Source organism: Corvus moneduloides, chromosome 11 (genome assembly GCF_009650955.1).
Source record: "Corvus moneduloides isolate bCorMon1 chromosome 11, bCorMon1.pri, whole genome shotgun sequence".
Taxonomy (NCBI): domain Eukaryota; kingdom Metazoa; phylum Chordata; class Aves; order Passeriformes; family Corvidae; genus Corvus; species Corvus moneduloides.
The window spans coordinates 6,858,263-6,872,593 of record NC_045486.1 but is presented as its reverse complement, the minus strand read 5'-3'; the positions used below and the strand labels follow the sequence as shown (position 1 = coordinate 6,872,593).

Genomic DNA, 14,331 nt, shown 5'->3' with positions numbered 1-14,331 from the left:
GCACCTTGTCGGACGGCTTTCACCACGATGGGGTCCTTGCAGCTCCGGATCACTTCCAGCACGTCGTAGCGCGGCAGCCCCGACACGCGGACCCCCTGCACCTCCAGCAGCAGCTCGCCCTCGCTCAGCGCCGCCTCGCCGTCCCCCGCCGCCGCGCCCGCGTACGGGAACTCGCCGTGCTCCGCGCCGCCGAGCAGAACGAAGCCCAGCTGCCCGCCGGGCCCGCGGGTCAGCGCGCACTGCCGCACCCGGCTGGACCAGTGGTTCTTCTTCTGCACGACCCGCGACATGGCGCTGCGCGTCCCTCCGCGCCCGCGGAGCGCGCTCGGCAGGTGCGCAGGGGGCGCGGACCCGCCGCCCGCTCAGGCCATCGCCGCCCGCCCGGCTCCGCGCCCGCGGAGGGCGCGCACCGCCTCCCGCCCGCCCCTCCGCGCTGTCCCTTCTCCCCTCTTATTAAGAAAAAAAAATTTAAAAATAAATTTAAAGCGCTGAAAAAGCAAATCCGGCAGCCGCACGCTGTTGCCGCCCCTCTCCGCGGGCGCTGCGCGGGGCGCGGAGCCTTTCAGGCGATACAAAGCGCCGTTTGTTTTGTTCCAGTTCGGTCCGTCCCGCTCCGCCGCGCTCCGCGCCGCCGGCGCAGGCGCCCTGGCACGGCCCGCCCCGGCCCCCGCCCGCTCCCCGCCCCCGGCACGGCACGGCCGGCGCGGCCCCCCCGCCCCACGTGCGGCCCCGGCTCCTCCCCGCTCCCACGGACAACTTTCCCGAAGGGAGAAGTCAGCGCCGGCGCCCCTCGGGCGGTGGCGAGGGTGAACCCCCCCCGGCAGGAATCATCTTTCTCCGAGAGGGGCCGGAGCGCGGGTGCTCTGTCCCGCGCCACCGAGAGCTCAGCTCAGCTCCCGGAGATGCTTATGTTTCAGGGGACGAGGGATGGCAGAACTTTGCTTTCCCGAGAGGATTTCTAGGATTTTCCTAGTTGCAAACCTCTGCGATCACTTCTTACCTGTGCTTTCCAGGGGGTTGTTACAGAAGGGGACACAAAGTACAAGTCCTGAGGAAAAACTTGCGCAAGCCCATCATTAAAATGGTATCAAAGCGCTTGCACAAGGCTGAGTGAAATTCGTGCTCCTACTCTTAGTTCTTCACTCCACTTTTTGATTGAGTGTTCGAATTTGAGACATTAATGATGTTCTCACATTGTCCTGTCCTCCTGTAATTGTTTAGAAGCTGGACAGACCAATAACGAGGTCTGGCTGCTGGGGAAAGGGACAGGCATTCATTTGTTTGTCCTTGGCCACAACTCTTCAGAGTCACCCAGAACTGGTGCAAAACTCAAAAGGGGAAAATAAGTAAGCGTGCACGTACCAGCTGTCCCTTCCAGGTCATGTTCCATGCTTCCAAACCTGAAAGCCAGGCCTCATTTTGAGCAGTCTTATGCATGACCGAACCCCTTCCAGCAAGGAATTCAGTTGTCAGATGTGTGCGTGTCCCATTTTGCTGCTAATCAGGACTGAGAAGTGACACAGGGAAACAAAGAGTCTGGTCTGGCTCCCTGTGTACTCAGACACTACAGTGTACACTAATGTGTACTCAGACACTACAGCCCGCAGACTTTCACTGCTGCCCGCGTTGCTCTTTCATCTCACATCTTCCCAGCCAAGTGTGTCCTGCAGTGATCTGCGATGCAGGAGAGGCGGCAGGTTCGGGAAGCATCGGTACCTGGGGAAGAAGCTCAGCCTAACATCATCTGATGCTGGCCCAGCTGATCAGCCAGGCTTAGCTCGCAGACCTAAAAGAGGTGACCGGGGTACTTTCCCTGACCTTACACCTGTCCCGGATGGAGCAGGGAAGCCTGTCCTTCCCTCACGCCCTGCATTCCATCACTCCTTTCCCCAGCTGCAATCTCTGATCTGGCTATTTTGTAGAACTCCCATCGCTGCAGACACTGCTCTGCGGTCACGGGAGCCGCGGTCTCTGGCCCCAGTGGCACAGCTACCTCCAGGCAAGGGAATGGAAGGCTTGTCCAATGTCACATAGCACAGCAGTGAGTCAGCTCCATCCCCTGTGCCTCAGGCACCTCTGTCCAGGGCTCCATGGGAAGCAGATGGGATTGCCAGGACTCAGGAAAGTCCTTCCAAGTGAGGGGGCAGAGCTTGCCTTCTTGGGTAGAAGTGGACTCCTGAAGTTCAATGTACCTGCTGTGTCTAGCCCTCATTTGCTTCCAAGATGTTTCCTTCCATTTGGAAATTTCATACTTTATTTTCATCCTTAAAGCTGTGCTGATCCCTTATGTTTGAGCAGCAATAACTGCCTCACATCTGCGTTTGCTGGCTCGGTAAGCAACTGCTCAATTTGTCACTTTCAGGATGACCAGCACACTTTTTATTGTGCCTTCACTAGTAAAGAGTGGATTGGTCATCAGGCTGGATCCCCTGGGCAATAAATGCTCCAGAGGTCTGTAGACCCTACAGAGCAGCAGCACGGCTTGCGGGGAAGGGATTCTCTCTCATCTGTGCACTGGCTGAGAGTTGTGTCACACATGTGTGAGCTCACCATGCATGGAGCCCCTTGTTCACAGCCAAGAGTTGGATGTGACGTATTTTCATCACCATCATTTTGCAGGATGCGTTATGTGACAGCCCTGCTAAGCTAAAGATCATCTGGGATCCATGTGAGCATCACATGAACTATGGCTGCTCTGAATAGATCTTACAGAACTACTCATGCCTCATGGAAAAATTTTTGAAAAATACTATCTAGAAAAACAGTTTTGCTAGTAAAATTTATGAGATGACAGACTTCCAAGGGCCCTTTTCGGTTTGCTTACCAACACTGCAACTGTAATGAAAGTGTGAGCTGTCCCCGTGGTAATCCTAACACTGTACTCTTGTCTGGGCCACTGTGTTCCCAAAATTGCTCTTGCTGGTAATTAACAAAACCAGCAAACCTCAACCAGAACTTTATCTTGATTTTCACTTCAGTTTTTCTCCTGGACCAATTTCCTACCATTTTATATCCTCATTGCATCCAGGTGGTCAATCTGGATAGTCCTAGATCCTGGAAGCTGGCACCACTTATAACAGCTCAAATATAGCCAAGGTTTTTTGTTGTCCTGATTGCTGACGCTGTGACTGCCCAGCACCTTACTGCTGCAACGAGATTATTTCAGGGCACAGCTGCTCCAACCACCTCTATTAAAGGAAGCCCTTGGTCAGCCTTTAATGGTACCGGGCCCTTGACCCATGGCAGGGCTGCTCCTGCCCACAAGGGGCCCTAACACCAGCTGATGGATAATTGGGTTATTACTCCATACAAACCTGGCATTGCATTTCATTGCAGCGCCTGGCCTCTCTCCCAGGGGACAGTGGTCCTGCCTTCGCAGGGGATGGATTTAATGATTAACAGACTGTATTCATCTCTAACAACTGCAGTTCTAATAGTGATACTCTCCTTTTTGTGAGGGTCTCTAAGCACTTCCTAAACAGTAATTAAGGAATCTTCACAGGGCACCTACCTGGGGAACAGCTGAAGCTTAACATAGGGGTGGAGAAAATCAGGCACATTCCTCATCCAAGGATGGCTCACTGCAGCCATCCTATTTCACCTGCAGCAGCTGGTCCAGCCTCATCTCATGCAGGTCTGCATGCTTTTTACCAGCTCACAGCCCAGGCCAGCACTATAAAAACTGATTTGGGTGGGCCCAGGCTTTTAAGCAGAGCCTGGTTCCCTTGCTCTTTTGTCTGCAGTCATTGTGGTTTGGTGGCCCATGCCTTAGCAGTTGCTAATTTGTCAGGATGAGAAGGCTGGTGCTTTCTTCCTCCTTCAGAAGGTGCTTTGCATGCTTTGGGCCCCGCTACAAACACACAACAGCTTAAATGGCTCTTTCAGATAGGCTATTGACCCATGGTCTCGGTCTCAAACATCCCTGAAATTTCGTGCTGTGTCCTGGATTCTAAAATGGGTCAAAGCTCCCCCAAGCATCAACTCATTCTCTCAGATTTCCTACTGAAACTTGAGGAAACCACAGTTTTACTTTTTTTGGAATGGAAAACCATGTCTAGTCACTGAGAATGTTGTGGGTTTATGGCAGTTCACAGCCATGTCTCCCAGCAGAGAGCATAGAAGATGACAATGATTAAGACTACAAATGAAAGTACAGATTATTTAATGCATCAGAATTTATTCTTAATTTCCAGATAAACCCCAAACCTTTGATATTACAGGCCTCAAGGTTTTGAAAGCCTGAGCACATAGATCCTGGAAGAAAAGAGAGAAGAAAGACTTGAAACAAGATTCGGGTTCTCAGACATTGAAGTTTCCTGTTGGCACACTCACACTACCAGAATCTGTCGGTAGGAAAGCCATGTATTGTGGTTATTTCCCAAACAAGAATTGTTTTTATAGTAATCCTACTTAACTTTTATTGGATGAGAATTTTCTATGCAGCATCCAGGGTTTCTCAACAGGCTGGTACTGCTCTCTGGTAGCAAGGAAGAGATGGGCTGGTGCTGCTTTGAGCCCTGGCAAACCTTTCAACAGATGACCCAACTCCAGGTACTGAACAAACCCTGTATGTATAGAAAACCTTGCAAGTGTCAGGACATGAGCAGCTCTGGTTAAAGCTACTGACCAGCCAGCACAGACAGGTCCTGCCTAAGGTCAGTGGCAGAGCTGGGCCAGCAAGCTCCATCCCAAAAGGCAGCCCCTTGTGTAGGACGTCTCCAGCCTCCTGCAGCTGAGTGGCTGGAGTGCAATCCATGGCTGTCTCAGAGTGAGTCTGACCACAGGATTCTGGGAAGAAAAAGGAAACTCGCCCCTTACTGGGGTCTCATATCACCTTCCTCTACAATTTATTTCAATAATATCACACATAGTAGAATATAAAGCTGAAGATCAATCTCATAACCATATTAAGACACTCTGGGGTGTATTTTATAGGACCATTAATACACTTCTTGGGTGGTTAAAGTCACCCACAGCATAAATTAATGGCTCTATAAAACACACTCTGTCATACCCTATGGCTTAAATAATGCACAATAGGCTGAGTATGTTGGGATGTGGTTGAGCTTATTGGGTGGAAGCAAAGGGTCAGAGTGACCACTTGGAAGTGAGGATGCCAGCCTCAGGGGGCCCAGTCATTTTAAAAAAGCAAGATTCTAAAAAATCCAACACAACTACAAATTGTAGATTTCATTAACTTTCATTAGCACTTGTATTCCCAGGTTTATTTATTTCATTCAGGCATCTCTTCCCTGCAGAAGCCGTTCTGTTCCAGGGTATGACTGTTGTGGGCGGGGCTTTTTGGCAAGGAGGGAGCCAGGCTTGAAAAGCTCTGAAGAAGTTGGGTGCAGAGCTGGCAAAGCCTCTTGGTTAGAGTAGGGATCAGATTGGCTTTGCAAGGGAAGCTAAGCCTGCCATATGTTTCAACTTTCTGAAAGAAATATCAATGCAGTGTCCATTTGGGACACATTTTATTGGAGTGGAGGTCTCTGGTACCCACAGGAGTCTTTCCAAAATGAAAAGGAAAAAAAAAGAAAACAAAGGAAAATCATGGCTTTTCCTGGTCTTTGTTGACCATGATCAAGCTATAGAAGAAGGAAATTCCTCCTCCTAGTCTGGTAGATATTGTCTTATTAAGTCACATTCTTCCCCAGGAATTTTTCTTTGCTATTTTAACTTTGGTAACTCCACATGAGTTACCAAAGACTCTTCAGTAGACACTAGCTCTGTCCTGCTAAGATAAGCTATCCCAGTTCACCTGTCTCAGCTGATAAACCTCCACTTTTCTGCTTCTGCTGCTTGAAAAAGAAAAGGGCTCGCCTCTGGTTTGTGCTGCAAGAGCTCAACACAACTGCCCAAGGCACCAACACTCACCCAAACTCACTTCAGCTCAAGAGCCTCATTCTCTCCTCCTTTCTTATCCTCCTTGTTCCCTCTGCAGATACAGAGAGAGCCTCACTGCATCCTTAAGCTCCACCCCTGCTCTGCTGAGGCTTATGAAGATTCTGTTCCCCTGTCCTTCCCCTGTTGCCTCACCTCTCCAGCCCTCTCCTTTCTATTTTCTCTATTTATCCTCACTACAAAACTTGCTATTCATTCCTCCTAAAAATCCTGAAAACTAAAGCTGTATCAGGAAAGATTTCTGCTTTAAGTCTTTGTGGTGCCATAAAGAAGAGGCAAAGTCTGAACTTTTCAAAGATGCTGTGTGCTGAGTAAGTTGGTAGTCCCTTGTAGTGGATGTGTATTAAAGTCTAATGGCTTAAATATGGAAAAAAATCACGAATAAAAAGCTGGGAATAACCTACCTCTCCCTGTAGCAAAGTCTGGTTCAAACAACTTGAGTAGAGCTAATTAAAGGTGTCAATCTCATGATTTGGTTTGAAAATAAAACTAGCCACAAAGACTCAGCTTCCCAAAACTAACTGGTACATGGGATTGTATCAGTGCAGTATCTTGTCCACCAGCTCCACTGTGAAAGGGTTTGCTTTTCTCAAAAGTAAAGAATCAATACACAGAATATAAATTGCAATTCTGTATACAAAATAAACAGCAAAAATCCCTTTTTCCTCATAAAAACACTGAGTTGAGGAAAGATTTCTGTAATAGAGAATTGATTTACCCTCGCAAAAAGTTTGTCCAAGTACCCTCAACAAGACTGAAATAAATGAATAAAAAGGTAGCAGTAAGGCACAATGATGGGACAAGCTGAAGGTTTGGAAAAGGAGTTCCTTTGGAGCCATATGGATATGCTCTTTCTTCATGGTGAGGAGTAGCTGGGAGATCCCTCTCTGGGTCAGAATTACAGTCCTGGCAAAAGGCATAACACACAAGGCAGCAACAGACAGCACAGCCCTGATCCTGCAGCCATCTGGGGCCTGGCTTTACTTTGCTCGTGAGAGTAATTTACAGGCATCAGACAAGCCACATGTGTAAGGCTGAGCATACACAAATATTCTCAGGAGCAGAGCCAATTAACACACCACGAGATATCACTCAGTGATTTGGAAGATATACAAACCCCACCTTGCTTTTTGAAGCACTGAAGCAGAAGAATTCATGGCAGTGTCTGATGCTGTATCTTCACAGAAATATCCCCCTTACTGCTTGCTAGTCCCACAAGAGCATCTTTATGTTAAAGCAGCATCTACTGCACATCTGAGCTTGGTCCAACAAAAGCAGCAGCTTTGATATGAGGCGCTACCCTTCCATGCCATACCCCCTATGGAAAGATTATGATCATCATTACTATTTATATAGAATAACAGCCAGCAGCCTTGGCTGGGACAAACGGCTCCCAGGGCTAACCCGGCTGAACATAAAGGGAGATGCTCCCTTTCTCCAGACAGCTCCAAAGAGGGATTTGGGGCCTGGGAGCAGGTCAGTGGTAGCCAGGATTGGGATTCCTGACTCCCTGCCTGGCGTCCTAATATTAGCTTGCATTGTCTCCCAGCCCGTCTCGCCGTTCTTTCACATGAACTGCAGGCCCGAATTAGCGCGTCTCGCTGCATAATCTGCCAGCCCATCCTGTGTGCTAAATTAGTCAGGGGCTGAGCAAACATCATGGGAACAGCTCTCACATAGTGTATGTGAGATAAGTTATTCCTACAGCATTGTTTGCTCTATGTTTTCCAAGCATCATCACAAAAGTATGATGGGCTGTATCCTGGAGCTGGCGGCTCCAGCCTGGCATTGCTCCCCAGTGCGGGGCAGGGATGAAAGCCGGCTCAGTGGTGGCTCTGCTGGGAGCCAGCTTGGGGAAGAAGTGTTAACAAATGAACTCCAGTGGCAGATGAGCAGGCCAAGGAGCAAGCAGCAGCAGCACATGCCAGCCTCCTTGCTGGTATTTACAAGTTTCCTAAATTTCCTTCCTCACGGTACATTCAGTGGTGGATGGGCTGATCGTTTTTTGTCTGCCACATGAGGTTCTTACCTTGTGCCCTCCAGCTACAAGCTCAGGGCTGTCCACAAAAACACTCAGCCCTCAGCACAAGAGGGCTGGGGCTAACAGGGTTGCAAACCAGTGCCTCTAGCAAGTATTGGTTGGCTTAGAGTCCACTTCCTCCTGCTACCAGGGGCTGATGGCTGATTCCACTAGGCTCATTAGCCTCTGTGGAGCGAGGCTTTAATCAGAAACAGAAAGATATGGGGGAATCATACCAAATCCTTGTCTTTGGGTCACTCATCACATAGCCACCACCTCCTCCCAGGTGAGGGACTGCTTGCAGGGCACAGAGCAGCAGGGAAAAGAAAGAGCGGGGGTCGTGGGAGAGTGTGCCTCTGAGCAACCAGTCAGCCAAGTCACAGGACTGGTTTTATAAGGTGCATGCAGGGTTTTGGACAGCAGCTATTGAAAGACAAGCCACTCATTGAATATTATCCCTTTCTGGCAGCAAGATCAGTGCAGTCAATTAGCTGTAAAATCTGAATCATGTCCCTGGCAGGCAAGCTTGGAGAGGAAGCAACTCCACCTTCCTGCTCTGCCCACAGAGGTCACGGCATCCACTGCACAGCTCTGCCGACAGCAGCTTGCCAGACCTGTCACAGGCAGCCACTGCAGCAGGGATAAGTCAGGATATTGCTCCCATCACACAGCAGGAACAGCTCAACTCCTGCTTCTCAGTATGACGTCATGGAGGCTTTCCACAATCCCAAGACCTCTGCGCAAAACCCTGGGCAATAAATCCCCCCATACAGCATCACGTATGGATGGACATCGTATCTCCATACATCCCTCAACACCCTTTTACTGCCAGGCTCATTTCTTTTTTTTATTGCTGTAGAATAAAGTCTTAAAACTCCTGACTTGAATCAAATGAGCTTTTAGGTGAAGATCCAGATCCATGGAAACAGAATTGGATTGTACAACGACAGACAGTCCACTGCCCAGCAGAGATCCAGAACTGGGAAAAACAAGCCCATCGGAGCTCCTGCAGTGAATTACTTGCTCTTGGGAGCTGTTGCTCCCCAGTGACTCTTTGGAGTCAACATCTGAACCAACAGAGTTGTGTTTGCCGTTCTATGTTGGCTACAAATCCACTCCTGGCATATATGTTCCCAGTTTCCACCTCCCATATGTGTCACTAGGTCCTAGATCCAACCCTTCCGTCTGGAGATGACTCATCTTCATCCTCCTCAGTGCGACAGGGATTAAACCCAAGGCATATTAACAAAGTAGAAGGCTTGCCTTGGACCAGGGCCAATTTCAGCATGTCAATAATTTATAAAAACACATTGCTCTCCAGCCAAGCAAGTTTCAGTTCCTAGATGATTCAGCAGCAGTGCTACAAGGAAATATGGATGTGAAAAGTCCCTGTAGGAATTTCTGTGTAATTCTGCATTGAAATAAAAAGCCCTGAGACCAGCAGCAGAATGGAAATTGGGAATTAAGGATCATTCCTTCTGTGCCTGCAGGGACTGCTAAAAGCTGGGAAATTTTTAGTGGAGTTTCAAGGCAGGAGGGAAGAAAGAGCAAAGGCAAAAATCAGGGAGGCAGAAGACCCTGAGGTGGAGAAGGAAGGGAAATACAATCCCTGGTTTTGTTTTGGCTACTTTTCACCAGCTGCAACTCTGTTGTCACTAAAAACATTAAAATCCTGTGGGCAGGTAACATGAAAATTGGAGTGAGAAACCTCATAAAACACATTTTCAGAAGGCAGCCTGGAAAATGGGAAGTAGAAAGAGCCAGGGACAGCTCCAAAGCCCATCTGAACACTTTGGGTTTTGGATGTGATCCATCTCTCCTTTAAAAAAGAATGAGAAAAGAAAATATAAAAGGAAAAGTACCACATAACTGCCCAATGTAAATTAATTCTTGAAAGGGCATGGCAAGCCAAAGATTAATATTTCATCTCTTCTGACCTCTTTCAGTTCATTATCCTAATTGTGAGCTTCAAGACTCTGCATGCAAAGTCAGCAGGGATGGGATGGCACGAGGTGTAACAACTCTTCTGAACAGATTCCAGTGGGAGATGGAGTGAAGGGGACTAAGAGCTATAAAACCACTGCAATAGCATGGAGTAACTTCAAATGGAGTTACTGGACAAATTCCTGTTTGCTCAGAAACATTTTCCACAAGAGAGCACACCCCCCACTCCCTCCTCTTATCCATTGACTCTAACACCCCTTGCCCTGTGATGCCCAGAGTGCTTTGCAAGGTCAAATGGCCATTTCTGAGCAGCCTGAGCCAATGCTGGACTCACACCATGTCACACAGAGCAGTCTATTCCCCTTGAGTGATGTTTTCCAGACTGCTCCTGGCAGAAGCCTCACACTCACCTGTGTGCAGCCTAGCAGCCACCCCACAGTTCGGAGAGAAGCTCAGCATCTTGTAGGATGCAATCCCGGGATGAACCCAGCCCTATCTCCCTCTCCGACCTGCTGCACGCCTGCCTGCCTCCATCACTGTTGGTTCTCCACACAAGCAGCAATTTAATCCTTCTTTTCATAAAGAAAATCCATTCATATTTTACTATGCAGCACAGACCTTACCATCTATCCTTATATCCATGGGAATCCCACCATAGGTTCCCTGACAGTCAGGACTGGCTGCTGTACTCAGATTATTGGAATCCTCTGTATTTTAACTTTTGCTGGTTTTAATTGCTGCTCAGCACTGACATTTCCAAAGGATGCTTCTTTGCTACTTTCGTGTAGAGCCTGTTTGTGTTCTTTGCTCGCTGCTGTCTCTTCCCTGGAGCCCTGGCTAATGAATGCAGCATGCTGATGACCCTTCCATATAAATAGTTTAATATTTTAAAATAAATATGGGATGGTGCCATGATTGTGTGGTATTTCATCCAGCCTGCAGCACAAGGAGCTGCACTGACAATGGCAACCATGGCTTTGTCATTCTATTGCTTGTTTGCCATGGAAAGCAAGGGAAGGGACTGCGATGTAACACAGAATAGAATAACACAGCAGCAGATGTGTTACTCCAAGTGTATCACAAGGAGCTGCTCCCCATCCCTGCACAACAGAGGAATGCAATAAAGAGACCCTTTAAGTCATTATTTGGTTACTTGAAGCTATAGGACAGCAATATTATTAGCTGAGCCCCAGAGTAAATCAGAGGAAGGTACATGGGAGGGAATTCTGTTATATTGTGTTTCCACTGTGTTGCAACAGAATTAACACATTAGCTTGACATGTAGCTGATATAATTTATTCCTAATTTTAGAGCAAAATTTATCCTAAGCAGTAATATTAAAAACCAAACTAATAGTTTGGAATAGAAGAAAGACAGAAAGGGAAAAAGCCTGAGATCAGGTCAAATTTTTCAACATGTTAATTAAGTTTTCAGCCCATCAACTTCTGTTGTCCTAATTTTCCTTCTGGGTGTATTTGGATTTTTGCTATATGTAGATCATGTGGGTTAGATCTAAATTTGCTTGTCCCTCACAACCACTTCTCAGGCAGTAAAAAGCTCCTAGAAAGTTCACCCAATGGTACCCAAGGATTGCCTTCACTCCCAGGTGGCAGAAAGCCAGGATTGATGCTCCACAACTTCCACTCCCAGCCTACAACTTTACCAAGGCATGGGGTGTGAACAGGGACTGCTGCCAAGGCAGTGATTTACAGCAGCGCAATCCATCCCCATGGACAAGGAGGAGCAGCGATAGCTGATACCAGCTGTTCCCCAAATGTTTCCACTGAGAAGCCAGCTTCTGGGCTTAAAAACCCAGCTTCCAGACTGAAGAAACCTACTTCTCTGGTTGCAAGCTTCCTCCTGCAGCCAGGCATCCTTCAGGCTCGTTGTGCTGCTGCCTTCTTGCTAGACACCTCTCCCTTACACCTGCTTTCCTCAAGGGGGAAACTGTGCACAGCCAGACCCAAAAACGTGCCCTCCTGCAATCCACCCAACTCAGATAAGCACCTTTTCCCTGCCAAATAGTCATCTGAGCTCTAAAGTAACAAGTCCAAGCCCCATCAGCCTTTCTTATGAGCCCAGCTCACTGGAGAACCAGGCAGCCCATGCACACCATGGTCCTTTGCCATGGAACAGGAACAATTAGACAGCCTCTTGCAAATGGATGGGGATTGGAAGGTCAGGGTTATTTTAAGTGACTCTGCTCTGAGATTATTGAGGAGGAAGTCTGAAGCTATACCCAGCCTCTTGGTTGCTATTTCTGACTCTTTCCTCCCTGTGCAGCTTCTTTCAGTAGTGGTGTCTGCAACAGCACTGTAAGGGAGGTGTCTCTACACACCCCAAGCCTCACCACCATAGGTGCATTTACCCCTGAAATGGGGAGTGCTGTGCATTAAAATACTACCCTGGCATGGCATGGGCTGTGGCTGTAGATATTAGGAAGGGCAGAGTAGTTGGGTGCCCTCAGGAGGGGCAGAAAACAGCCAGCAGCTCTCCTGCTACAGTTTCTGGACTCAAAGAGAGAAAAAAAAAATGTAACGAAAAGACCCTTTCAAAAATCAGCTTTACGGAGATCAAGGCAACACCTGCCTAAGCCTGAGAGCTCAGAGTGCATGCTGAACTCAGGTGAACAGCAGAGAGGTACAATTACCTAATTGCCTCTAAACTGTCATTTACTAAGTGTTTTGCATGGTGCCATGGCCTCTGGAAGAGACAGTCCTTGCCCTGAGAATCTCCCCCCACGCCACCCTGCCTGTCAGACTGGCTCCCATCAGCCAACAGGGTGATAGTCCCTGGGGGGCCCATGGTCCCCACGCTGCCTACCTTTCCTTCACTCTCTCCTCTGCTCCCAAACAGCCAAACACTTGCATTAGTTATGGTTCACTGACTGCCTGAATTTATACATATGTACATAAAATAATCAGAAGTGCCCTATAGATTTAAAATTCCTCTGTGAGACAGGGTGGGCAAAAGTGCTATGCTATTAACCACTGGAAAACAAACCTGAAAGGATTCATTAAGCAAGAGGGCAGCTGGGAAATAAACCATTTCCCCCATAGTTTCTGAACAACTGCAGTTCACAAAACATTAAATTTCTAATTATAAGCCCAGGAAGTTTTAATGTAAAAAAAGTGACTTGTGAAACAAAGTATAGGTTTTTCTGCTCATTAAAATATCCCCCGAGTATAATTTCCTTGCCCTTAATCCTGAACCTTAAGGTTTTCACAGATAAGTAGGTAATTAACACAAATCTGGTTCAATTACACAGGTCTTGCAGCATTGCAGGTCTGGCAGTAATGGAGCTGAGTCCTGCTGGATGCTGGGCTCCCCTTTGGGTAACAGCAGCAGGGGGCCTGGTTATCCTGTGGTGTTCCTGGATCACAGACACTGCAAAGCTGCATCCTTGCTCAGCTGCATTCGAGGGAAAGGATTTCACACCAAAATACACGGGAAACAGAGGGCCAAATCTTTGAGGGCATCACTTTCCCAGTGAGAAGCAGCAGCATTTACACTCCTGCAGATCGGCCCTAAACACATTATTCTTCTCTCCAAGCAGCACCGACTGCTCTGCGTCATCACAGACGCCAGCGCGTGGCAAAAAGCCCTCCTGGCAAGAGGGCTGGTGGCAACACACAGCTCTGGGTTGGCTCAAAGCAGTTGCCTGCTCTGTGGTGCATGTCAGAGAAGAGTTTTGTGAAGTCAGCTATGTGGTGGGGAGGAATGAAGTTGTCAGGCAGGTTTGGATCCACGGGGAGAACAAGCCCTATAGTTACCAGGCCCCCTGAGTGAAACTACTTCTGCAGTGCAGGGGTTGGACTGATCCCTCTTAAATCAGATTGGGAATCTCAATCCTGGAAACAACCCAGGCAACCTCAGCCTCAGAAGAGGAGACATAGTTCTATTACATCAAACAAGTCCCCTTTATAGTACCTTGCACTCAGGGGAGAAGCCCAAGGCACGTTTCATTTTAAAGGCAAGGGCTTTCTGCAATTTGCCCAGCTTTATGCACCTCACCAAGGCCAAACAAGGCTTAACACCAAGATCATCTGCCTTCCAGCCCTTCTGGGCTGACTGACAGCCACCTCTCCCTTTGCATTTCAGTCCTGGGTTTTCTGCATTTATCACAACAAATGCAGTCATACGTGCCACCACAAGTAGCACAAGGCAGGAGAAGCTGGAAGCAACTTCTGTTTCATGTGGGAAGTAAATCTCCCAGTAATGCACTACAGCCTTCTGACCCTCCAGCCTGGAAACCAGAACGTGAGAAGCAGGAAGCACAGCAGGCAGAATCCTCCTTCAGCCCTTAGACTGAATCCAAAGCTGCCTCTGCACGTGGTCCATGGCACAGCTCCAGCAGCAGGACCTTCTGTGCTGAGGGACCACAGCCCCACACCACCACTGCCTGCCCCAGCTAAGGGGGACTCAGGCTCACCTCTCCTGACCCAGAGGCTTCTCATTTGCAGGGT

At 48.4% G+C, this 14,331-nt stretch overlaps 1 protein-coding gene across 28 annotated transcripts in view; it reads right to left on the bottom strand.

Annotated features, from left to right (window-relative positions):
- MAGI1 (membrane associated guanylate kinase, WW and PDZ domain containing 1) overlaps positions 1-361 on the bottom strand; it is a 334,204-nt gene extending 333,843 nt beyond the window's left edge. For 18 of the 28 annotated variants that reach the window (XM_032121233.1, XM_032121213.1, XM_032121215.1 and 15 more), the window contains exon 1: positions 5-360. In XM_032121233.1, coding sequence (XP_031977124.1) covers positions 5-290 — 286 coding nt within the window. In that variant the 5' untranslated portion in view covers positions 291-360. Of the gene's footprint in view, positions 1-4 lie in introns of all 28 variants that reach the window. The other 10 variants (XM_032121234.1, XM_032121217.1, XM_032121220.1 and 7 more) reach the window with 1 other exon arrangement.
- Between the last annotated feature and the right edge of the window lie 13,970 nt (positions 362-14,331).